Source organism: Brachycentrus maculatus, unplaced genomic scaffold (assembly GCF_059751285.1).
Source record: "Brachycentrus maculatus isolate JH-2025_06_01 unplaced genomic scaffold, ASM5975128v1 h1tg000129l, whole genome shotgun sequence".
NCBI lineage: Eukaryota > Metazoa > Arthropoda > Insecta > Trichoptera > Brachycentridae > Brachycentrus > Brachycentrus maculatus.
Window position 1 is genome coordinate 1,042,707 of NW_028280882.1, and position 27,867 is coordinate 1,070,573.

Consider the following 27,867-nt stretch of genomic DNA (forward strand, 5'->3'; position numbering starts at 1 on the left):
TTCTGATAAGAAATATTGATTGCATTCACCTAAAACCTAAACATATTCTATCCTTTTTCCTCGCATGCGTACGAACCGAATACAAGCTACGTCGGTTTTTCTCGTGAATGGAATTTAAATTACTAGTCAAAACAAATCCAATATTTATGATTCGAGACATTACAACTAAAATATTGATTCCTGGTGGTTTTAAAAATATTTTAGAAAATAAATAAGAAAATATATTGCTGTCATTTTGTTTAAAAGAGTAAAGAATCAGATTTTTTCAAACTAGATTTTCCTGATTCCGTATTATATATGTAGATGTCTCTGTGGTTGTTTTGCGCGCATGCGCCGCACCAGTCAGCTGTCACATAGAACATAGAAGGAGGCAGAAAACAAGTGAATTTATTTTAATAATTCCCGTCAACATGGCGGGTCAAAATCCCGGTTCGATGACAGAATTTCAATATTTTTACGAAGATGAAGTGTTCAAAATAAATAAAAGGGGACAAGTCGTATTCGGCCTTGTTATGGAAAATTTCGAAGCGAATTCCAGCGAAGAAGATACCGAGGACGAATCTCCGGTAAAAAAGGGCGAAATTCGCGTAGTTTGGCACCCCTCAGGAATAGAAAGGGTGATTTCTCCAGCTGTGAGTATCAAACTCAATACCTATTCGGAATTGTATATTTGTTAATGGAATTCTTCCGCAACTTGGCGAAACCTTGTAATAAATTGACGCAGAATAAACTCGTCTGGGGTAGGTTTTTTTTGCTATGTTTTTGTTCTGATCTTTTCTTGTTTTTTGAAGGTTGGCCTAGCGGACAGATCGTTGATGCCTGGAGATGTCGTGCGGAGGATGATCAAAGGGAAAGATACACAAAGAGGTTACTGCAGGGATATCATAGTTTCTGCTGCTGTGCAAATTGTTGGTACTAATCTGGTCTTGCCAGCTGTGTCCAGTGAGAGGCTACAGCCTCTCGAAGAATTCACCACAGACCTCGCTGTGTGTCTGGACTCCTGGGTGGGGACATCCAAAGTAAGCGCCATTATTTCTCTAAACCGAAAGAACCATTACAAATAAGTACTTAAACGTGATTTTAAATGTTTAATGGCATTTTTTGTGTGCCTTGTCGCCTTCAAATTGATAACAGCTTTGACATTTTCACAGTTCAGCGGAAGATTCCAATATTACTGTGTTTGTCTTCATTTTATGCAAGCTTTATATATTATTATTGTCACCTTATTATCTTTGTTTACATTATTTATTAATATGTATTACCTTCTGATAAGCCAATATTATTTGTTCTCTACTACTTAACAATTTTATTCTATATTTATTGAAAACAATAATGCTTTGAGTCAATATTTCAACTGAATGTTTATAGTAATGTATTAGCTTATTATTCACTTATAGAAATGTCACATTAGATTATAAAGAAAAATTAAAAAAAAAAACAAATATTTAACAATATGTTAACAACTAATCTATGTAATGATATTCTAAACTAAAATTTGTTAACTTTTTCGCGATAGGGCTAGACCATCCAATGCACACATTGATGGTTGACCGCAATGAAATTATCAATCCATAAGAAACAGCTCCAAGCCAATGAAATAGATTTACAACTTAAAAAATATATGCCTATCTTAATTGCCTTGACTTTTACCCTCGCGGTTAAAAATATTTTTTTTCTATTGCGATTTCACACCCTGCTAATTACCAATAACTAATTAGGACTAAAAAGTAAGATTTGTTGTGCAAAATCATCGCTTGTTGAAAATGCTATTCATTTTCCCATTTATTTTTCCGTGATGTGTGGTTTTGAACCGGAAACCGCACAGTTTTTTTTTAAATGGAAAATTTCATAGTTATCCTTAGTCACTTTGTTCAAAACAACAAAAATCTAGCATTACTCAGGCGATATATATATTCAAATTGATGTACAATGACATATTCATTGGAAATATTTAAATATATGGCTAAACCGTACCCATGATGTGTTGTATACATTTGAATTATTTACACAATTGATAGATTTATCCGGGTTTGATTTCCCTTACTTTATACAATACGCCATTATTATCCGAAAGTGTTTATACTCAGTCAACAGGCTGCAGGCAATAACAACAAAATTATGCAACATTTTATTTGTATTTTTTAGTAATTATTTTGAAGGACCATTATTTTTTAAATATGTACTACTAATTTTTACTTTTAACATTAATTTTAATTACTTATGTACGGATAACCGAATCATCGGAATAAGTTTTAACATTCACATATTATTCTGAAGAATCAAACAATGGAATAAATCTATTATTTTCATTGAATTCATCCCATTACTAGTTCTATTACAAAAAAGATAAGAGCATTGCTGTTATCGATATAAAATTTTATTGGCTGTTCTTCTTTTTTAATTTCTTTAACATATTAAAACATTCTGCCTCATTCTGCTGTTGTAGACAGGAAACTGAGTAAAGTTACTACTCTCTCGTAGCTGTCATCCTGGGTATTAGAACATTGTAGCGAATTGTACTTTGCATTTAGTATTATCTTATATGCCACGCCGACAGTGATAGGGATTGTTAGTTATAACTTTGCATGATTTTTTAAACCATTTAAGCTCTGAAATTTATTCTTATATATATGCTAAAATTACCGAAGACTTTTTTGCAAAAATGCTCCTTTTTATTAGGTGTACAAAATCAACAATATTTATCTTAAATATTAGTCGATTTAAAGAAAACATATCAAACTACTCAAATAAAACAATGAATTTTTGTAATAAACATCCTTAAAATAAATGCAAATTGAGAAAAAAATTAAAAATTTTCATTCAAGGTCATGTGAAATTTGCTTATCCTCAGAGTTTTCTCTATCTTTGCGCATCCTCCGATTGGTGAACAATCACTTTAAACACCACTATTGGGCGAATCCGACATTATAAGGGCGAAAACAATAGGTTTATACAAATAAAAAAATCTGATTTTCACTATAAATTAGTCAAATTTGTGTATTTGTGAATTTTGTTGATGAATTGGAACATGATAAACCCCGCACGGTGCGACATAACCTTCCAGCTTGACCGCCAAAACAATCTGGCAAAATCGTCGGTAAATCTACAAGCCGCGCTTTTAGCAAAGTAAATCAGAGTCGGTATATTGATTGTCAGTACTCCAAAGGTTAAACATCAATATAAGATTTTTTTTAAACTAGTTATTAATGTGTGAGTTCGAACTGAAACAGAGTTTTTAAATCAGATCTGGATCATATTAAGAACTTTAAGAGTGGTAGGCAGAGAGGATAGAATGACAAGATTGACAGTCGCAAACCAGGCAAGACTTATGTTTATCAGAAAATCAATAATGTTTGAATTAAATAACTTAGATCTGAAACTACGCAAACTTCTTGTCAAAACATATATATGAAGTGTGTTGCTGTATGACTGCGAGACATGGTGCTTATCTGAAAGAGATAAGAATAGGCTGAATGCGTTCAAGATGTGGACCTATAGAAGAATGCTCGTAATATCCTAGAGAAACCACATCTCGAACGTCTAAGTACTACGAATATTCGAAGAAAGAAAGCACCTACTCGGGACTATCTCGAAGAGACACGCCAAGTGGATCAGTCACATGTTGAGACAGGAGGGCTTCCTGCACCTGATAATAGAGGGAATAAACGCCAGAGGATGCCCAAGACGCGAATATCTTTGCTACTTATACGAGGACATGGGCTGTTAGACATATAAGGAACTAAAGATAATTTTGCAAAATAGACCGGAATGGCGAAGGAGGTATCATTTGTTGCTGCAAACCAATCCACAAGATTGAGACCACAGAAGGAGGAGAATCATATTCTTTCTTCGTCTCTTTTAACATTTATGCATATAAAAATTTGGTCTACTGGACAAATTGTCTCTTCCAGATTGTGAACAGCAAGATGCGCCTGGTGTCGAGCGACGGGTCCCGCATAGAGTTCCCGGACGTGAACAACTGCCTGTTGGAGGACTACGTGCAGCGGCGGCGGCGCGGCGGGCGCACGTCCACCGTGGGCAGCTACCTCAACACGCCGGACTTCTACCCCGGGCAGGTGGTCACGGGCCCCCTGGGCATGCTGGACGAGGCCACCTGGCTGCACACCACCAAGGAGATGAAGACCGCCAGGAAGCACAAGATGAGGGAACAGAAGGTACTTACTTATACACAATTATACTAGAGTGCCAGCTCGCTAATCGCCAGTAGGTCGGATCAGGGAATAATTCGAATTACTCAGTTTTATGAGAAAAATGAAAGAAAAAAAGGAAAATTCGATTTTCAATAATGCATTTTATTTTACATTTTTATTTAGATACTAAATTAATAATTTAAAAATTTTCCATTTTATTTTAACTTAAAAAAATCAGTTTTTTTTTCTTTTGAACCAACGAACCATCCGTATTTAAATGTGTGATTTAGCCCTTTAGTGTTTAAGGCCTAAATCATGCATTCATCTCAAAACCATCAATTCCTAAGTGTTCTGAATGACTTTTTCAGCCCAGTTGATGGCTATGTTTCACGGCTTTCATAAGCTTTCACATAAGAAAGTATAATTTTTGAAACTGGCATCCTCATATTAAAGCGCGTTCCAAATTAAGGAGCATTTGAATTAGTGAGCTGGCACTGCTATTTTAACACCCTACTACAATTTTTAAATTAAAATTATTAGTTTTGAAATAAATGAAAATTCCCTATTTGTATACTCTCTCTCTCTCTATGCATTCTATGCATTATGAAGATAGAGATTATGTAATAATAATAAAATAAAATAATAAAAAATTATGTTTTCAATAAAACGTTTTATTTTATGACAAAATTACATAAAAATGTCCACAGATGTCATCGCTATACAAGTTACATCATACCAACTGACATACGAACTTCGACGTTCATTAATGTCGATACTCCTTTTAAGAAAAATTCGCACTGACATTCATTTACTTCCCGGAAAGGTTAAACAAACAAAAAAATTATATTTGTATTATTCTTTCTAAGTGAACAATGTGGTGTGTTGGCAGTTCACGGTGGAGAGCGTGGAGACGGAGAGCGTGGGCGTGCAGTGGCAGTGCCGCGCGCTGGGCTGCGGGCCGCCGCAGCAGCCGCGCTTCCTGGTGGAGGGCGAGGACCTGGCCCGCCTGAAGCTGCTCAACCTCTTCGAGCCCTGCACGCTGCAGCTCGGCGCGCGCAACTTCCTCACCGTCGCCAACACCGACCTCTTCTGCACCAAGGGCCACTGGAAGAAGACTCAGAGTAACTTGCATTTTAAAAAAAAATATATATATTTTTAAATAAATTGGTATACTCGCAAACATGTCGCTCACTCCTTTCAAGGACTTTCATAAATCAAAAATTGTAAATTTTCAGTTGTGCATGTTTTCGGAATGGCCAGAAAATGTACTATATCCCGGCAAAAGCGGCATATTTTTAACTTAATATTTACCCGCTACAGGGCAGAAAGTGTTGTTTTACATTTTGAAGGAAAGGTATTGTTTAAATATTTTTTAAATATACTAAATATTTTTCAAATGGAGAAAAAACCTTCAGGATTTACCTAAAATGATCTGTTGCACAGTAAAAAGTTCAAGAAGTGGCTTGATATTTATTTTTAATACATTGTGTTATATTTTTAAACTTTAAAAACGTTCTCCTGAAAAATCAATTTTTTGATTTATGACGTTCTTCAAAGTAGTGAGCGATGTCTCCGCACACAAGTGGTGTAGGTTGGAATGTGACTTTTTTTAGAATATACATAATTTAAGCAATACAAATATGTTGCACATTGTCTGAGGGGCCGCATTTCGACTGCATTCTATCTGCTTTTATCCTTCATTTGCCAACTCCATGCTTTGCTTACATACATTATGGTTGGAACCAGGACTCCATTATGTACTGCCAGTTTAGCTTTTCTGAATTTTTTTATATTTGCTTTAACTGATTTAAGTGCACCATTCACTCTGTTCCCAGCATTCACTCTCCTTTCTATATCTTTATGCTTAATATTTCCATCTTTCGAAAAATGAAATACGCTCAGCTGAAATTGGGAAGTTTATGTATTTATGATGAACTTTTTTAAGGTAAGCTGTACAGAGCTCTGCGTCGCCAAACTAGGCCTGCAAGATCCAGAGATACCAAAGACACAAAAGATGCCGCCGCCAACAATCAAAACCAGGACTCCAACGCGGCCAACAAGCTCACCTTCCGCATATCATGTAAATATAAAAAACGGCTGTCCATACACAATAGGGACGCCAAAACTGTCTTCGTTCACAATGCTCAACCGCACGCGGCGGCAGAAAAGACACACACCGCCAGTAAAGACCCTTCTGCCGACACTAAAAAGGACGAGAAGAACAGTCAGTCGAATATGGATGTGGATATAGTTATAGTTGATGGTGAGACAGGTACGACTAACGCCTGCGAAGATGCCGAGAAGCCTGGTGGTGAAAAGAATAATGTAGAAAAGACTGGCGATAAGCTGCCCGAAGATACGGACGCGAATAGTAAACCCTCGATATCGCCTCAGCTCTGCGACGTCAGTTCGAGGTTGGATATCCCGGATTTCACAATCAACGGAAGGAAGAGTTGCAGTCCCGACAGATCTTCCACTCCCGAAAACTCGGGAACTCCCGAAAAGAAACTGAAAAAATCAAAATTGTAAGTAAAATACTTTTTTTAGAAACAACATTTAATATCTAGTCAGTTTTGGGATAAATTGCAACCAAATTATGTTCAAACTATAGTTATTAGTATATTGTCTACCCTACTGATTTTTGCAATAAGAATTTTAAAATTACCATCAAAACCCGGTACTATCAAATTTTTAATATTGTAGATAAAAGTGGTTTGGAATACATTTCATTAATATTTAATATAAACTAGTTAACTATGTTTTTTTTTTTAAACCAAATATTGTGTGACATTTTGTAGAACATCTGTTGTATGTTTAATTTTTAGACATTCATGATTTTCATTGTTTACTTTTTAAATACTTAATATGTATATTGCTGGCCTATTACAAGAATGATAATGTGCGTCATCTTAATGTCAGTGACAGATGTGCAACTAATGTGAAATTCACATTTTTCCATCAAATAAAAATAATTGTAAAATTCACGAAAACCCTATATGTAACATCTAATGGGTAGTATTTATTTTTTATTTGTATTTAATATAAATAATACACTATAGAAAATGTAGCTGTATAATGGTAGTTTTATTATAAGGTCATTCTAGAAAGAAAAAAAATAAAACCTGCTCCCTTGTGAACTTAATAAAGTTACATGATGCATCGTTATTCTACGATCAAAAAATATAACAATGGATCTTTTACAATCCTGCTTTGAAATGTTGATATTGGGAGCTTTGTTACAAAAAAAATGTTTTTAAAAACATCTCGTTTTAAAGCAGAACTCAGATCAACTGAAATGTCAATTTATTTGGTGAGATTCTAGTAAATACGCCAGTTGAATTTTCCGTTTTGCCAGCTGTTTATTGAAGTGGAGTTATTTTGTAGTTTGCATATTATGGTTACAAGATTGTTGTTGAAAGATGGTGTGTTGCAATAGACCAGCAATGTATGCAAATACGTATCTCTGCTGAAAAAAAAAACCTATGTACGTATTGTTTATATAGGCTATGTAGGGTAAACAGGGGCATTGTTGACACCTCCCAGTTATTGACCCCGCTGATTTCATATGTGAATATTATCTGATTTTAGACACTTTGAAATTTCGAGTATTCTGTATTTAAGCTATCAAAGTAATACCTTTATTAACAACAATGATTTTGTCTAATTGTTTCTACTAGTTGACTTAACACATACATACTGTTTTTGGGATTGATTTTCTGTTTTTTAATGTTATTTTTCTCTTGATTTTTTACTTAATTTTAACTATACCCTTTTATTATGTAAATTGTAAATTGTGTATAAAAAATACCGTCATGGGAGAGATCTAAATCAGAGCTTTTAGATTCGAACCCGCTTTACCACAACTTGGTGACTACTTTTTATAACTGGCCACTTATGCCTACGAAAATATCATAGCATTGAAATATTTGTACATATATTTAATTAAAACATAAATATTTATCTTCAATAAATATACATTTGATACTATTTTTAGCACCACTCCCCAACTCTATTTTACTATAAGTCTGGTTAAAAAAAGATTTATATACTCTCATATAGCAATTGTTGTACTCTAAAATTACTAGGGTGACAATGACTGGCCTAAATAATTTTTCAAATGCTTTTTTTTATCTAAAAAAAAAAAACCTTTGACAATTAGAAATACAATGAACATGCATTTATTCCAACAAAATACATTACATTGGTATGATCGATGGTTTAGTTATAACTCGGCATAGATGAAACTAATCTGCTTTATATGACAATAACCAGGCCCTTTACCCTATCAATTATACGTACCATAGTATGTTTATCTTTTCCAAACATTTTTTTAAATGTTTTTCTGAAAAATCTGCCCCTAGTGTAGTGGTTTAAATTGTTTATCACCCCCTGACTTGCTTGTGTGTGGTGTGTCTGTAGATCCATGTCGAATAACAGTTCCAATGACAACCTGAATGTAGTCAACAGCGACCACAAGATGTCCACAGCTAGGTCAGATCTTGACGACTCGGACAATTGGGACAACACTAGCTCCGATGAAGGAACTAACTCGGACAGGTTATTAGTTTATTTTTAACTGTCATCATTTTTTATGTTTCATATCCTTAGTAATAATGTTGTAAAATAGGTCTTCTTGGATCAAAATTTTTAAATCTCAGTAGAAAATGAATTTTGAAAATCACTTGTATTCAACATTAATTCATTATTTTGATAAAATTTGATATCTTGGTTGCCTGCCTCCGTAGAGTAGTTGTTTGCATGTTTAACTTCCATCCACCTATTTGAGGTTAGATTCCTAGTCAAGTCATCTTACAAAAAGGTATATTTTCACCTGATGGCGTTTCTTAAATATAAATGTAGATTTTCAGTCACATCAAATGATATTCATTTTTTAGGGTTAAATAGTGTACAAATTACGTATGCATTCTGTACCAACATTTGGCCAAAAAGGTGTAAAAAATTATGTATTTCATATATATATATATATATATATATATATATATATATATATATATATATATATATATATATATATATATATATATATATATATATATATATATATATATATATATATATATATATATATATATATATATATATATAAATATATGTTTTACCTATGTATATATATATATTTGTTTTTATGTCAATACACGGTTTAAGGTTTTTTTCATCAACCCCGACCCTGATTATACTCAGTCTGCTGCCTGAAACTCAGTACATATACTAATCACAAGTAACCGCAAACCCAATTTAGATCTGTACAATGTTTTTCGTGTCTTTTGCTCTCTACTAAAAGTAAACAAACAGAACTCTTGTAAGCGTCTCCCGCTGTCCACCAACAGTATGTAAAATATGTTTTTAAGCATTTCCCGCAAACAATGTATTAAGGATGTTTGTTTTTTAATTAATTTAAAATATTAAATAGATGATACGGTAATGTAGTAATCTATTTCTTATTGATTAATATGTACGGGTTAACCCTGGTTGGTATATGAGCTGGTGGCTTCCTCATTAGCTTAGCAAACGCTAGTCAAAACATAAGGTTCTTGGCCAAATTGTTCCCTCTCTCCGTTTCACTTTTTTCACCATTCCTCCTTGCTCTCACTTATGATTCTCATCACCTCAATCATCTCAAGAATCACCCCAAATATAATGCCGCAGATTTGAAATCCTATGTGTTGTTTGTCCAGTTGCGCCACGTGGTCCTCGCACTGCTCCTCCAGCCCCAACAACTCGTGGCGCGGGCGCCTACTGCCGCAGCTGGTCACCAAGTTCCTGAAGGGCAAGCGCCTCAAGCGGAGCGCCCAGCGCGAGCCCGCGCACCCCAAGCCCAAGACGGGCGACCGTGTCGTCGTGGAAACCTTGGCCACCACCAGCAAGGCTAACGTCGTCTGGCAGGTAACGAATTGCTCTGATGTTTAACAGTATATACATCACATGGACCACGGAATGCAAATCACAAGTCTTGATTTTTGCACCATCAAAATAAGATCCAGTAAAGCTCAATTCAACATTTTTAAGGGAAGAGAAAATATTCTTTTAGACGTAAAATTGTAAATGGAATTTTAAAGAAAAGATTGGATTATCTTGTGATTTTTTAAATATTTATTTAAAAACTAACTAAACTTCTTGTTGCTTCCGGAGGAGTAGGCACAGAGAACTCAACACCAATCTGTATATGCAAATAATTTTCGATAGTCCTATTCCATATTCATGCTTTCTTCATCATTCATCTTCTCTGACTCCTCTGACTCCTGACCTGACCATTTCCAAGCATTTGAAATACTTAATCAATCTTAGTTTTCCTCAGTCTTACTCTGCTCCTATTTCCAACTATATTCACCCCATAAATTTGTTTTATTGTTCTTTCTTCACTCATTTGTTCAACGTGCCCAACCATCTGAACACACCTTTCTTAATTTCATCGATAATGCTTATCTCAGTCTTGCATTCTTTCCTCATATCACCATTCGAACATCTATCACACACGGTTTTGTTGCACTGAGAGATCGTATTTTGACTTCATTCAGTCTACTTTTATTCTTCATTCGTCAACTCCATGCTTCACTTTCATACATTTGTGCTGGAAGCAGGATATATTTATTTCCTCTTCTTATAATCTTTATCCATACCCAATGGTGCATAGGGCACTGTATCGTATAGAAGGAGTGTTATCTTGATCAGGAAATACGCAAAGGAAAGGTGATCAGCCCTGCGCTTCAGCTACCAGTCCAGGGTCATGTTAAATGAATATGAAGACTGAAAAATCACTAATATTTATTTTGACCCTCTTGGAAATCAGACCCGAGATCTCCTGCATGGTAGCTTACTGTGCCAACCACTACATTATAGAGGTGGGCAAATACTAATAATTTACTAATAAAAAATAAATATCTTATTGCAGGATGGCACAATAGAGCTGGGCATCCCGTCCATCGACCTGTACCCCATCCACCACCTGGACGGGCAGGAGTGCTTCCCGGGGGACTTCGTGGTCAGCGGAAGCGGCTCGCCCTCGCTGCGGGACTACGGGGTGGTGCAGAAGGTGGACCACCACGGCCGCACCGCCGTGGTCAAGTGGTTCCGCACTTACACCAGCTGTCAGGAGCCAGTGTGAGTAGCCCATATTTGCTAACAAGATATTTTGGCAATCCATTATTATTTATTCATCCTGCCGATGCATGATATATCAATATTATAGGTGTCCCAACTTAACAATGTCGGCTACCGTTCTGGTTCGATTCCCAGGGGGTGTTCAAATAAATAAAAGTGATTTTTTCACTCTAATATTTATTACATATTACCCTGGACTGATAACCGAAACGGAGGGCTGATCACTGTTCCTTCATGTGTTAACGATCAAGATATCACTGCGTTTGTATGATGCAGTGCCCTATACACCATTGGGGTGCGGATGAGGGTTTGAAAAAGAAGAATGAATTATTATTTATTGTAATGAAACTAAATCTTTAAGGGATCGGACTCATATGAAGGGATTGGATTCTCTTCAGTCAGTTTTTTTTTTCATGTTTTCCTAAGAAAATCTATTTGTCATTTTGTAATAAAAATGAGGACAAATTTTATTATTATATATATTAGAGTAAAACACATTTTACGTCATCACTCATGTAACTTACAAATAATAATAAAAATTACTCTTTTTAATTTAAATTTCACTTCGTAAATACCACCATTTTTAAAAATCTATCCTAGCACATGTTTCAATGCATTCCACGTCATTTTCAAACACTGTTTGATATTTGAAAATCATGCAGAAAATGAAAATGATGCAGAATGGATCAAAATATATATGGTAATAGGTTTTAAGAAATGGCGGTATTTACCAAATTTAAATTAAAAATGGATAGATATTACCGCAAAGTGACCGCCGAATTAATTAATGAGATAAAAATAGTAATTTCAAAAGTATCCATGTTTTACAACAGTGGAATATATATTTTTTTCAATTTACCACAAACTTCAATCGCAATTTGATTTCAAAATGTCAAAGATATAACAATTTGATAACCAAAATTGGAATTGGGTTAATAGTTTTTAGAATCAGTGTTCCAATAATATGCAGTCTTTTCGATAGTCCCCAGCTGATATCGGAGAGCGAGGTGAGCGTCTACGACCTGAAGGACCACCCCGACTTCCAGTACCGCCCGGGGACTGTGGTCATCCGAGTGGCCAACTTCTCGGGAGCCGAGTCCGCTTGCACCGCCGGACAGGTCAGATCAATATCCTATTTTACTGTTCTCAACAAATACCATAGAGTGAATTTAAACTAATCTGCAGCCTGACAGAGACCACATCGCTCACTCCTTTCAAGAACGTCATAAATCAAAAAACTAGATTTTTCAGAACATTTGCTAAGTTTAAAAATATAATGCAATGTATTAAAAATAAATATCAAGCCACTTGTTGAAGTTTTTACTGTGCAACAGATCTTTTTAGGTAAAACCTGAAGGTTTTTTCTCCATTTGAAAAATATTTAGTATATTTAAAAAAAATAATTAAACAATACATTTTCTTAAAAATGCAAAAACAACACTTTCTGTCCTGTAGCGGGTAAATATTAAGTTGAAAATATGCCTCTTTTGCTGGGATATAGTACATTTTCTGGGCATTCCGAAAACACGCACCTCTGAAAATGTACGATTTTTGATTTATGACTTTCTTGAAAGGAGTGAGCGACATATTCTAATTTTAAGAATATAAATATTGGAAACAGAGTGAACGGTAACGAATAAAACCTTATCAGCGAAACCTAAACTGGCAGTATGGAGTCCTGGTTCCAACCCTAATGTACGGAAGTAAAACATGGAGTTGAGAAGAGAATAATGAAAATAGACTGAATGCAGTCGAAGTGCATTCTTTCAGCCGAAATGCATTCATTTAGACGAATGTGCGGCAAAGAGTATGATAGATGTTCGAATGGTGATACATATAAGGAATGAAAGCAAGGCTGAGATAAGCATTATGGATAAAATTTAGAAAGGAGTGTTTACATGGTTGGGGCATATGAATGAAATGAGTGAAGAAAGAAGATGAAAACAAATTTATGAGACAAATGTGGTTAGTAGAGATTTAAGATTTGGAGTAAATTAACATTTATATTTTTTATATTGATTATATACAGTTTCAAAACTAGTATTACATTTCGCATAAAACTAGTTTACTTATGTATTTAGATACATGTATCAAATACTTTTGTATCTGATTTTAATTTTTTTTAAATCTTAGTTTTCTCATTATTAATGCTTTTGTGTTCACACAGGTCATCGACAACTTCCCCTCAGGTCGTGTGAATGTGTGGTGGGTAGATGGACACACCAGCATGTGCTGGCCACAAGATCTTTATAAGGTATTTTGCACATGTGTTTGACTTAAGGTGGAGACTGACCGGAGCATTTCGTCGTAACGTAACACGTTACGATGCGAGCATTCTGGCAGTCAGTACACCGAGCCGAGCGCTCCATCCATAGTTTCAGATGCTCGCCGCGAGCGATGTTACGACGTTTTGTTACGACGAAATGCTCCGGTCAGTCTCCACCTTTTACCGCCTCCATAATGTAGTGGTTATCGCATTTGGCTACCATGCTGGACATCCCTGGTTTGATTCCCAAGAGGGGTCAAATTAAATATGGAGTGTTTTTTCACTCTAATATTTATTTAAAATTACCCGGACTGGTATCTTAAGTGAGAGATTTATAACCTTACCTCCATATAATAATCCATCAACTTTACCTGTCCGGAAGTGAATTTCTGCGGACAAAACTGTATCTGGGGAGTGAGTTTTTTATTTTTTATAATTTCGTATCATAAGTCGGGTTGTGGTCCCGTGGTTGGTGTCGCGGACTCTTAAGTCAGAGTTTTTCGGTTCGAGCCCACTCTACAACAATTTGATACCTATTTCTAATAATGAGCCACTTAGGCTCACAGAAATAGTATTAAATTGAAATATTTATGTGAATAATAAAAACAAATATTTCTCTTTTCTTTAAAAAAAATTGATTCTGGAAGCAACATATTTTCTTTAAAAATATGTTAATTTTACATGATTTATATCAAAATCTTTTTTTTTAGTTAGTTATATAAAAATTATCCATGTTTTATTTCATGATTTGTTTGACAGCGTCATTACGATCACGTCACACAAACTTTGTACATATTCAGTAAAATGTTGTGGGTAAAACAGAAAAAAACCTGAAGTGTAGTTTTAGTGTTGAAATTCAATCACAGATGGCAGTATAAGTGCCATTTTAGAAATAAATGTCACCGGGCTTTAGTTATAACCGCGGCCATTCATGTACACCCATACTCTTTTAAAGACAGTTTTGTTTGGACTACCATGTACGACTACACTCCCAGACAGGTTAACATTGCATCAATTTGATGCAGTGACCTATTGGGTTCGAATTTGGGAAAAAATTGAGATATTCTAATTGATAACACGGCTGTCCAAACTTAAAACACAGTAAGGGACATTTACAGTAGAATCTACTTATCTAAGTAGATTCTACTAAGTAGATTATACTAAGTAGATTATACTAAGTAGATTCTACTAAGTAGATTCTACTACTAACACAGTAGTAGAATCTACTTAGTCCAAAAATGCAACAAAAAAAATACTATAAAAAAAATGTCCCTTACTGTGTTTTGAGTTTGGACAGCCGAGCAGCCATACATTTTTTTATTAATAAATACAACAAAATAATTTATTTATAAATTTGGCGTTTAATTTGTAGAAATCTATTTTAATTTATGCATTAAATGTTACATCAAACACTGATTTTTCTAGTCTACCAAGTTGTATTTTATTGTTGAAAAAACTAAATAAAATTATGTGTTTTTTCAAAAATAAAATACAACTTAGTAGTCTCAAAAAATCAGTGTTTGATTTAACATTTAATACATAAAACAACAGAATAACCCTGTTTGTGCACGTTCTAGGTTGGCGAGTACGACTCTGATGAAGGAGACCTCTGGGCCGAAGACGGCACAGGATCCGAAGACTCCTGGGAGACCCAGTACTCGGGCGGATCTGCAGGACTCCGGGACAGAGACGTCGTTGGGGGAGAGGGGAACACTGAGGGATACATTCTGGTCGACAACAACATAGGTACCCGCAATACCGACAACTAGTCTGAGAATTCAATATCAATCAGTTAAAGAAATAAGACCTGTATTCTTTTCATACTTTTTCCCCGTTGTCCACGGTCTCATTATCCAGAGTTAGAGATAGTAAAACGTATGCAAGTTTGAAAGAGTCATTTGAAATTTATTGAAATTCTTAAAATATGTATTATTTTGAAAAAAAAAAATTTTTTTTTTGATCCACTCACATTTTAAATATTTTCCAAATAATGTATCAATATGATCCACAAAGTTAATGCTTTCAATATTCAAAATATCTTGAAATATGCTTTGCCTGTTCAATCGATACGTAGACTGACATCATAAAACAAAATAAAGTAAGTTGATTCATACATACTTAGTAGGTGCTGGAGAGTTCCCCAAAGTGCCGCGTTGCCTGGAGCCCAGAGCAGCCGCACACATAGAGAGGGGTCGGGCAGCCATGGCCAAACTTGAAGAGATGTTTTCCAAGAATCCCGGTCTACAAAATCAAGAGGTGACTTCAATTATTTCCCGGTCTTTTTTACTGAGATAAATTATGCAAGAGCAACCATCTTTGTTTTTTCTTTAACAAGTATATTTGCATTAGAGTAAAAGCTCCTAATTCGTACTCTATGGGCAATTGTCCACTACCCAGAATTTGGCCGTCCGGCGGTTCGGTTTTGAAAAATGAAAGTGACTATGACAGTTTAGCGTGATCGAATTTACGCACAACGTGCTCACGCACCAATCAAGAGCTCCGATCCGAAGAAAGATAGACAAAAGCACAAGCCAATCCAAGCCAATTGTCGTTTTAAAACACTAACTGACATGCCGGACAGTAAAATTACACAGAATTCCGGGTAGTGGACAAGCGCCCTATTTCATTTACACTAGCTAGCTTTTATTTGTAAATTGTTAGCCGAGTTTAGTGATAATCACAATATGTATTTAGTTTAATTTTGTGTTTTTTTTAATTTTTTTACAGATTATGAGAAAGTTATTGAATCTCTATAAAGACTGTCGTTTCTTAGACAGACTTTTAGGAACATCCTTCTTCCACGAAGATCATTTCCAGGTATATAGATTTTAGTAATCCTCATTCTCTTTACTAAAGCTCGCATATCTGCAAAGATTTTGTATGGCAATATGACCTTTCAAAGCATGTTTATTGATGACTTGAACACTCGTTTTCCCACACTTTTTTTCGCTAATACAAAATTTGCATTCCGACACTGAATTATTTAATCCAGACAAGTTTCATAAGATCTAAGTTAATATTTGATTGGTTATTATTTGACATTGAAGGGGTTGTTGGAGCGGGTACGGGAGCGCGGGGGGAGCAGGGAGGTAGGAACGAGCGGAGGATCTAGGAGGGTGCATAACCAAGTACTTAGGTTATTCTCGCATGATGAATCTGATGCTCAAATGATTTCCACTCCTCCTTCTACTATTGCAGGTAATGCCAAAACTTCTTTCCATAACTTTCTTAACTTCTCATTTTAAAAAAAATGTTAATATAACATTCAAAATTATCATTTGAATGATTTTTATCATGTATTTGTTGCACATTATTGTGCATAATTCAATACCATAATATAACATGAAATACCGTAACTCTGATGATGACAAGGTTCTTGTCGAAACCGGTTGGAGAAAAAAAAAGTACCAATAAAAAGTGGTTAAAAACAAAGTTGTTTTATTTTATAAAGTTTATAAAATGTCACAAAGTATCTGCGAAAAGCATTTAAGAAATTAATTGTTTTTATTTTCTGTGCTCTTCAACGATCAATAGTTAAATTATGTGTAATTTTACATGATAATTGGTTTTAAAAATTATTATAAAATACAATTATTACTTTGCTTGCAGATATTTCTAGTGAAAATGTGGATAATCCTGGTAACCAGAAGGTTGAATTAGAAAATGATCAGAACAATGTAAGCACTCCCAAGACAACAGCTGATGCGTTGTCTCCCGTGCAACAACAATTAGAAGTGGAAAACTTGGCATTGGTCAGTGACCAATTTATCAAAGTGTTTTTTTCCGTTCAAGTTGTCAATAACTCTACCTCAGATCCGAAGAACGATTCGTCAGATGCCATTTGCCACGATCTGAGCGATATAGTTTGCAAATCTCCCGCCAATACCAGGTTGGACATAGACTGTGTCAGGAATCTTTGTAAATCCTATTCCGCAAAAGGGGATTGCAATCTCAAAGAACCGGCTACCGATACTCGCCTGCATTCGTCCTCTAGTGAGGGGTCGATCTGCAAGTATCTGACCCCCGTGGGAAGTGTCGGGGATCTGACCGCCCAACAAGGAGAAAAGAGCCCCCTCGGTGCGGTGGAAAAAGTAGCCGTCAGCGAAGATTCCGGAGTGGACAGTCAGTCGCTCTCGATTTCGCACTCTGTGAATAACACGGTGTCCTCGAATGGCGAATGCGAGAATTGCTTTCACGCTAATGACTTTATATCCGAGGATTCCATCAACACGGAGAGTACACTCAAAACGGCCTCTAACCCCGTGAGCTCTTCGTCTCCCGAAACACAATCCACTAGAAATGTCTGCCAAAAGCTGTGCTCTCTAATCAACGTGCAAATGATGAAGGCTTGCACAGAAATCAGCAGGTGAGTCCTCGATGATAATCTAAATGGCTTCATGTTTACAGCTTGACTCCAATATTTTGGATCTCTTTTGTCCATTTCATAGTTGTCCCTGTTTGTCAAATTGTAGTGTTAAGTTAATTCATCTATATTTTTCCTTAATGTCGGTAGAGGTTTTTAACTCTGTGTAATATAATACTAAGGAAAGTCACAATATAGTGCACTTTATTGCTTGTTACCTCACCATTTCATCTTAAAATATGTTTATGATATTGTTTGACAATCCGTACTTGCATTCTTTCAAATAACAGGGGCATAGAATGGTTAACAAAACGTTGTCAGGAATCCCTAAGTTGTATTCTATGGCCAAACACAGCAAAAATTATTTCTGTTTATATGTTCATGTCGAGAGTGAAAGCGAACTCGCATTTTCAAACCCCGGTGTTTCTATAGATGTGTTTACATGGAGTATGTGAATTATTGCAATTTGAATTCCTTAGACTTTAAGAAATACACAAAATCACTCTCTGTACGTAGACATATCCATAGAAAAGAGTTTGCTGCTGCTCTCGCTTCTACTATGATCTTGGCCCTATAACTATGGAGTTCATATTTTACTTATTGATATTGATATTTTAAATATTTAATGTCAAGTATAGCCATGTATAGGGCATGTCCTACAAACTAACAAAATATGTACTTTTGAGAAGTACATTTCTTACTTACTAAATTATTATAAATACCTCATTGTACCATACATATTTTCATTTTCTACTGTATCATCACTTTGAGATCTAATACATATGTACATTTTTTTTTAAAGGTTTAAATAATTATTTGTGTTGTTATAATATACACAAATATGTAAATCATTTCAATACTTATTTCAGATAAGCCTAAGTGGCTTGTGTTTGAAAATAGGTCGATTAAAATCAGAGTGGGGTGGTACCTAATGCTTCTGACTTAAAATCCGCGACACTTTACTCGGGATCTGACTCAAAATATCAAGCTTAGAAACTAATCTATAAGTCTAGGTGATATAAAAATGACAAACTTAATAAAAGTAATGGTAATACGAGAATACAGAGTATTTTTGTATTTCTTTATAAGATGCACGACATTTGAACAATCTGAAATTGAACGGGAGAAGCGATTACGTGACTTGCTCTCATCGCATCATTACATTACGTAACATTCCAGTAGTTGTGCACTAAAGAGTTACACCCGCGTAATTGCCGCAGTTGGATTTATTTCTGCATGTGTTTTATATCACTGAAACAATTGAATCTGAACATTGCATGTAGACTGGCTTCTGTTTTCTCTTTCAGGAGGCGCCGTTTAGTGTTAGCGGATTTCATAAATAAAATTTTATTCCGAATGACTCAGACCTCTACTGAGGCATCATTGCCATACCGCTTTTCTGAGTGAGCCTTCATTTTTGTTTTTATTTTAACCACATTTGATTAGTTGCATTTGTCCATTCTGCCATGCTAAGCGCAAGGGGATACCCGCAGTAACCAAACGCTATTAGCTACTCTTTTGTCTATGTACCTAATACATGTCATTCCTCGGTAAGTATGTGTGTATATAGATTTTCAAAATAACTCCCATATTTATGTCTATCAAGGTTTCTGGGCTCTATTACATATAACATACTTCTGTCATATCATATTCGACTTCTCGTTTTTTAAAAACATTTTAAATAATATTAAAATAGTAATTTAGAGATTTTTTAAAATGCTTATTACATAATAAGCTTTTTTCACATTTTCATTGGCAATGATTCTTCATATTTTTTTTACTACAACTTGACATATTCAGGGATGTGACATAACTTCAACATGTGTATTATTTACCTTCGTAAAATTTTAAAATTCAAATATTATTCAAATGTTTCTTCAAATATTATTGCAGGTATCTTGCGTTTAGCATGACAGTATTGTGTTCTTATACATTTCTCATATATAAAAAGCAGTTATTTAACTGAAAATTATAATTACTTCCTGAACCATATGATTTTTAAAAAAAAAGTTAAAATCATACATTATATTTCAGAGACACTAATGAATCCTTAACTATTTTTGTTATTTGAGAATTGTGAACAAACTTTGTATGTATATTTATTCTCTATTTTCCGTGATGCATTTTATTGTAAATCTTATTTCATTGGCATACCCAATATCTACACTCAATTTTATTTATCTCATTTTTATTTTATTTTTTGCCAAGCGTAATTTTTTTCTTTGAATAATTAAAAAAATTATATCTTGTTCTAGACATTACTAGTAAAAATTGCGTCATAATGCCTTTTTTCAATGCAATACAAAATGTTTAAATGGGTGATATAATGTCATTTAAATATGGGATATTTAAAAAAAGCAACAACAAAAATGTTGTTTTATGATAATTTTAATTTTGTTTGAAAATTTTCAAAATATCAATGACGTAACATTTTAATTTAATTACTCGTAAATATATTTCTATTATTTGTTTTCAAATACATTTTCTTGCTAGTTATACTTAACACACTGGAAGACAAAACCAAATTTGTCAATAAAGAAAATCTTGCAGAATTCTTACTGTAGGTAGAAAAATAGATTATGATCGCAATTTTGATTTCATATTTTAAAGAATTAGTGTAGAACCTTCCATTTAGTAGTATTTTAACTGCCACTCTTTTAACAATTCCATATTTCTATTTTGAGGATAGGATTCATATTAATTTAATGATTTAAAAATGGGAGTAGTGTAAAATACAGATAAACCTCATTTTGCGCGGGTTCTACTTATGCCGATTCACAATTTCGCCAGTTGATGCCGGTCGTGGGTTTCCCTACTCAATATATAGAAGAGTTGATGGAGGAATTAGATCACCCTTAATAAGAAAATCCCGAAGAAGAAGAAGAGGAGGATGAGAAAGAACATGAAGAGAAAAACCTTAAAACGGTTGATCTTACTCCTATGTATCTTTTCTTTTATAAAAAGTTTAACAGATAAGTTCTGTAAGAAAGACGGGGATTTCAATTGAAGCGCAAACGTTAAAAGAAGCGTCACAGCTGCTGTTTGCCATTATGCTATGATTCTGCAAGAAAGGAAACAATAATCAAAGCAAATGAAATTGGAGACTTTTTAAAAAAAAGTGTGATAATTTAATTTCGTGCTGATGAACTACTATTTTTTTTTTTAATTCATCAATTATATCAAGAGATTATTTATTTTATAAATGTATTTCATCTTTATTTGTTAAATACATTTATAATTTTATTTAAATATAAACAGGCTGTGTATTAAATTAACATGTTAAATTGTTCTTAGAATTTTGACACATATCGTTCATTATACATATTTATGCTCATTTTACGCCTGTGTCTCTTGGAATGGAACCCCGTCGTAAAACGAGGTTTACCTGTAATATGCAAGCAACAAAATACATAGATAGATAAAAAGGCTTATAGATTTGGAAAATAAAAAGGCTTAATGTGCTTTTTTATATTTATATATTATATTTTTGTATTTTACACAGTAATTTATAAAAAAAATATATTTTAACACATTGTTTGCGGTAAACGCTTAAAAGCTTCCTTTACGCACTTTTGGTAGAGCGAGAGATGCTTATAAGCGTTTTTTATGCTTACTTTTGGCAGAGCGCAAGACTCCAAAAAACATTGTACAGATCGGAATTGGGTTGGTTACTTGTGATTAGAATACAATAGAATACTAATTAGAGTCTGGGTTGATGAAAAAACCGCCTGAGAACAATGTGTTAATTAAACAATTTTATTAAAACAGTATTAATAACTTATTTTATATTATGTGTCATTTCAACCCTTTCCGCTTTTCATTGTCTATGTGTTTTATGTGTAAATCAACATTTTAAGCATCTGAATATATGTGTTGTATTGGATTCTTTCTAATTTTTAGACAGTACGACGCCCTTGTGGTCACCATGTCGGAAGATAAAGTAAAAGATAAAGAGGTTGTGGAATGTGTGGAATGTGTGAAATGTGCGGAAGCTGAAGTTCCAACCGAAACAGTGGAGCAACCAAAGGACAACCCGGTTCCTAAAGAAGAAGTCGTCGAACCAAAAGGTCCTTTTACTATAATCATCTATTTCTAAAGACTAATAGACTAAGATATTTTAAGACAATACATTCTTTCGGAGAGTTAATGTTATCAAGCAATCGAAATGGGTATTTTTTTCCCAACTAATAGACGCAATATTTATTTATGTTGTTAATAAATTTCAGTCCGGAGATGAGATAATCTGGATTGAGGAATTAAAATAGGATACAGTGTTTGCAAGGGTTATATTGCTTGAAAAGGTTGTGAATAATAATATGGATGATACAGATATATGACGGGCGCTGTGGCATAGTTGGGTAGACGTTCGACTGCGAAACTGGCATCGCAAGATCGATTCCCGCCAATTGAAAAATGAATTTAAGATATATTTATTTTCAATAGGTCTGGGTGTTTGTGATGTATTTTTCACATTTACCTTCCCTATCCTCACCATCCTACCTGCAGACAAGCCTCTAAAATAGAAGCTTTGAGGGTTATTCCTTTAAAAAATATATTGTGATACAGCTAATGGATCACCTTTCTAGAAAAGTAATCAATTTGTGGAATACAAACATTTTAAATTATTTCAAAAACAAGATGGCATCACTTAACCACTTAATGCTAGGGTTTTTTTTTATAAAAAGTGTTAAAACATCAGGTTTTTTTAAATGTTTTATTCAAAGTTTATCCACTTTTCAAATAAAATATAACAATTTAAGCGTATTTAATTTACAATTATGTCTACAATATTTTGTACCAATTCATCGTTGAAAAAGAAATAAAATATTAAAAATTTGAATGCGTTTAGCGCGCGAGCGTGACTCGTTCAAAAATATGAAGCGGTTAATTGTCTATTAAAAAATGTGCGAATGTTAAAGAACATCTGTATTTAGTTCCAGAGGAGGTCGTTTGCACCGAGACAGAAGGCACGGTGGCGAGCTGTTCCATCCCCAGCTGCGACAAAGAATTGGGGGAGGGATTCTGCGTGCTGGAGAGCGCTCCCGGGGTGCACCATTTCCGCCTGTCCATTCTGCAGCCCAGTGAGCCGCGCCTCTTCCAGCAGGCTGTGCAGAGGGAACTCAAATTACTGCGCTCCAGTCTGCCCCAGGGGGTAACTATGAATCGAAATTAACACATTTCGGACGGGTAGAAATATCTTTCTCGTCCTAAGTGCGTTAATTGGAAAATTATTCAAATACAAAACATGTAAACCCTCGTGAAGAGATTAAGAATATGTACAAACTAGTAGTGAAACGAACACTGAAAGCAATTATTTGCCTGTACTTTGTTTAATCATCGATAATAATTGTATTGTAAGTATTATATTTATTTATAGCTTACTCCATTTGAATAAAGGTGAGATCCATTCCGAATTGTTTAACATGTATTTTTAGCATATACTATGTATATATACTTATATATGATGGCATCATCAGCCGTACTTCCAAATCTATGAACTAAGAATTAGCATGTGAATGAAATTTACCTGAATTGCATATACCATATGGTATACAAGTTTTAAAATGTTCAATAATGGGCAGAATGGTAAATGTACACAAGTGTGTAAATAAAGTGGCCACTCTGCGATGCTCAGACTTCCATCTTCTTTCATATAAAAATAAAACCATAGATTTTTCATCTGGATTTGAGGCACCTATGATGTTGATGTGTTCTGTAGGGTGAATAATGCAGTGTCCGATAGTAAAAACTTTATTTTCCATTGGTGCTTGAGTCCGGGACGATTTCCACAGATTTTCTGAATTCCCGACGCTTTGATTCTCTTCAGGTGTGGGTGCGTGGGTACGAAGATCGCATGGACCTGCTGTCCATCATGATTGCGGGGCCCGCCAAGACCCCGTACGAGGACGGGCTGTTCCTGTTTGACGTGCAGCTGGGCGGGGAGTTCCCGCGCGCGCCGCCCATGTGCCACTACATCTCCTACTGCTCCGACCGCCTCAACCCCAATCTCTACGAGGACGGGAAGGTGAGACTCAAACACTAGACACTGTAAAACCAGTATACTATTACCATCACGCCATTTTCCGCAGGGGTAGGCAGAGAGGATGGAACGCCACACTCTTCTGTCCTGACATACACTCCTCGCCTCCTTCACATCCATACATCTAGTCATACATGCCCTCCGATTACGCGGACTTTTGAGACCGCCAGATTTTAGGTCCTGATCTGATTGTGCCAAGTCTTTTTCGGTCGTCCTCGTTCTGTTTTCCCTCTCACATTCGCCACATATATTTTCTTAGTCATTCTCTCGTTATCCATTCGCTCCGCATGTCCATACCACCGTAAAGAACTCTTGGTAATCTTTTCAATTATTCCTCGTTCAGCCTTACATTCCTTTCTTATATCTTCGTTTTTAATTCTGTCATAGAATGATTTTCCACACATTCATCTGAGGGAAACCAAACCAATATATGTACAGTAAAATCCCGGTTAACACATTTTGTGCGTCAAGCATGCCTCCTGTATCCACACATATATTGCAGTCACGTGTTGGAACACAGGAGTCGTGTTGAATAAAGATAAGGTAGCCGGATTTATGCATTTTGAAAACTCAATGGGATACATTTATTTATGATAAATTGAATTTAGAATTTGATTTTGAACAAAGTTGTGGGTTTTCAAACATGTATTTCCAAATTTAAATTTATTTGTATGACATTTTATACGGAGTGAAAAATAAAAGGGAATAGGCTTTTTGGATAAAAAATCTTTCAGTCAACCCATTAAAATCCTGAAATAGTTTGTGGTATGTACTAAAATGGGTGTGTAGGGGAAATAAATTACAAACTTTTCATATATTTATATTTTTTTAAAACAATATACGTGCTTATGTTCATATCTATGTATAAAAAAGTGTTTTTTTTTTATTTCTATTATGCTATGTATATTATACAGGGTGTCCCATAATCCAACGTATTCCTTTTACGGGGTGTTGGGCCAGCTTATGACTCACCAAAAAATGAAAATAGACCTCAATAAGTTAGCGTCATATTTTTTGTTGTTGTCAGTCAAAGTTACCTAAAGATATATTTTAAAATCGTTGACCGGGCATTCATATTTTTTTTCTTCCAAGGCAAGCTAGTATGGGTAATATTATGGACTGTGATCAACAGAATAGCTATTCAATATTGTGAATCATAAATTAGAATCCTAAAATATGAAAAATTTAAAAAGCGGCACTCAAAAAATATAGGCATAAATGTTCGGGAAATTCATAAAAGTGGAAATATCTGGAAAACTAAGGCACTTTTACTGAGGTCATATTTTCATTTTTTGAACTGGCCTAATTTCATAAACTGGCCTAACACCCCTTAAAAGGAATACGTTGGATTATGGGACACCCTGTATATGTCCGAGTTCGATTAACTGGGCTTTTACTGTATTTACATTTTCATATTTCTTATCTACATATTTTAATTGTGATGGAATGCACCAAAATAGTGATTTCCCAATTTGAAATGTTATTTTGAATTTCCATCTGTATTCTGAATAAACAAGCTTCTATCTACAGAGGTGGATAATGCATCTCCCTGTTTGTATTTAAATTAATGTTTTTTTTGTATCCGCTAGGTGTGTGTGTCTCTGCTGGGAACATGGTCGGGACGTGGAGTGGAGGTGTGGGGCAAGGAGAGCTCCCTGCTGCAAGTCATAGTGTCCCTTCAGGGTCTGATCCTGTGTGCTGAACCTTACTTCAATGAGGCTGGATATGATAAACAAAAAGGTAATGTAAAGTGTGGAAAAATAGCTCATGCCAATGGAAAAAAAAACAGTACAAATGTTACTTTTCTTATTGAAATATTTAAATAAATCTTTTCCTTTGAAAAAAAAAACAATTAAGTTAAATGTTACCTGGATTAAGAGAAAATTAAGTTGAGACTTATCAAATACTGGGCCATAAGCGCTTCCCACAAACAATGTGTTAATGAATCAGTATAGGGCTGATCACCTTTCCTTCATGTTTTAACGATCAAGATAACACTGCATTTATATGATACAGTGCCCTATGCACCAGAAGTTTGTATTTAGGATTGATATTATTTTGGATGACCGGGTTATGTTTTGCGACAGGATCCCAGCAAGGCAACGAGAACTCCCGCATGTACAACGAGATGGTGCTGCTGAAGCTGGTGCAGTCGCTGAGCAAGCTGGTGAGCAACCCGCCGGCCGTGTTCCGCGCGGAGGTGCTGGCCTTCGAGCGCGCGCACGCGGCGCAGCTGTGCGCCCGGCTGCAGCGCTGGACGCGCGGAGAGGGGGCGCTGTGCGCGCCCGACTACCCGCTGCTGCCCGTGAGCCGCGGCTTCTGCCTCACGCTAGACTCGTCGCTGGAGGCCTACCGCAAGGCCCTGCGGCTAGCCGGCGTGCAGACGGACGAGGGCTTATAGTCGCGGGCGCGCCTCGGGGCGCCCCAGTCTTGCTCCTAATGCGTCCCGCCCCGGAGTGATCCGGCGTCCAGGGATCGGGCCTTGAGATGTTGCCTTGTATTATCTACCCTCGGTCGGGAGCTGTCCGTGTAACGGGTCTACGTGTTATAAAGTGATACATTTTCATTGTATGTGAAAATTTCCCTAGTTTAAATTTTATTTATTTTTGTTATATTTATTTTATTGCTCGTTTTATTTATTATTCTGGACGAGCGTTTATAAAAAATAAAAAATAAAATAAAAAAATGTTATTTATTTTATCTCGAGTTTGTTATCGGTATATTTTTTTAATTAATTGATTCGGCAGTCCCTTTTGGTGAAATCTATCCATTTTTAATTTAAGTCTTACATAGTACATACCACTATTTCTTAAAATCTATTGTGACACATGTTTCAAACGGTGTTTGAAAATTATGGTATTTACTAAGTCAGACTTAAATTAAAAATGGTATATTTTTTTTCATAGTACGGCAATTTATGTCCTTTTTTGTGTGATTTTTCTTCATCATAGTAAGTTTCAATTTGTATTCGACATCATTCAATTTTCCGAGTTATCGTAATTATGTTTCGGGAAAAATTTGCTAGAGATTATTTTTATTTAAAAAATATTTACTTATTTTTGCGAAAAGAAAGTCAGTCTACTTTTACTAATGTTAGTGGCAAATACTCTGTTAATTAAATTACTATATTATAATCTGAAATGTATAATTATTACAAAAGCATTTTTACACTAAATTTGTCATAATATTTTTACCATGGATAAATTGACACCTAATACGACTAGTAGTGTTAGAACAGTTAGTTGATACAGGAATATACATTTAGTCTGTACACTGTCACCGGTATTGCTCTTTACCACGTGTAATGGTTGATATGTAAATCTAAGTGATAATTAGTCATATTATCCCTCCATTGAAACAATTCAAATTCATGTTAGTACGTAATATATAGTAGATAGCATGTCAATAACGTTTCCTTGATCTCTCCTTGAATTAGTGTATTGTGTATTTTCAATGATTTGTATGAGTCTTTTTATTTAGTGTTTTACAAAGAATATTTCCATTTGACTCGATCATTGCTGGACGATGTAGACTTGTAGTAATTTTGCAAACTGTTCTACAATAATGTATGGTGCGAATTAATACTTAAAAATTTCACTCATCGGAGTGGTATGTGCCAATAATTATTTTCTTTTTAATTTTTATCCATTTTGTGGTTTCCGCGTTTCTCCATTCTAGATGTAACGTGTCTACACTTCAGAGTATATTTTTCATGAACTATATTTAATCAAAACTTAATTTGATAAACTATATGTCCCATTTGTAATTAGTATATTGTTTCATTTAACAAAATTAGCGATACGTATTATTCATAAACGTGAAAAGTAAATAATCTCAATATACAGTAAAAAAATCTCAATAAAAAGGAATGTGATGTACGCGTACAAAGGCTTACAATACTATTTTGGCAATTCATTTTATTTGTGTA

General features: G+C 35.0%; 1 protein-coding gene across 8 annotated transcripts; it reads left to right on the top strand.

Moving 5' to 3' along the window:
• Nucleotides 1–41: 41 nt before the first annotated feature.
• On the top strand, nt 42–26,625 carry LOC148309349 ((E3-independent) E2 ubiquitin-conjugating enzyme). 8 transcript variants are annotated; one of them, XM_088260228.1, is made up of 21 exons: nt 42–632; nt 792–1,019; nt 3,912–4,175; nt 5,041–5,272; nt 6,097–6,676; nt 8,571–8,708; nt 9,848–10,055; nt 11,062–11,270; nt 12,241–12,388; nt 13,438–13,524; nt 15,114–15,282; nt 15,659–15,792; nt 16,264–16,353; nt 16,584–16,734; nt 17,146–17,902; nt 19,207–19,302; nt 21,800–21,966; nt 22,834–23,051; nt 23,727–23,924; nt 25,529–25,679; nt 26,027–26,625. In XM_088260228.1, exons 1-21 carry the CDS (start codon nt 411–413, stop codon nt 26,338–26,340), a joined length of 4,761 nt encoding a protein of 1,586 aa, XP_088116354.1. In that variant the 5' UTR covers nt 42–410; the 3' UTR covers nt 26,341–26,625. The 8 variants fall into 8 exon arrangements, with proteins under 8 accessions (XP_088116354.1, XP_088116355.1, XP_088116356.1 ...); XM_088260229.1 differs by having other exon boundaries at nt 15,662–15,792; XM_088260230.1 differs by having other exon boundaries at nt 12,253–12,388.
• The last annotated feature ends 1,242 nt before the right edge of the window (nt 26,626–27,867 follow it).

Bases quoted from the DNA above. Each gene is read 5' to 3' on its own strand.
- LOC148309349 (XM_088260228.1), top strand. From the start codon at position 411: ATGGCGGGTCAAAATCCCGGTTCGATGACAGAATTTCAATATTTTTAC. The intron at 633-791 runs GTGAGTATCAAA...TGTTTTTTGAAG, and splicing joins AAAGGGTGATTTCTCCAGCT to GTTGGCCTAGCGGACAGATC. The intron at 8,709-9,847 runs GTTATTAGTTTA...TTGTTTGTCCAG, and splicing joins GAAGGAACTAACTCGGACAG to TTGCGCCACGTGGTCCTCGC.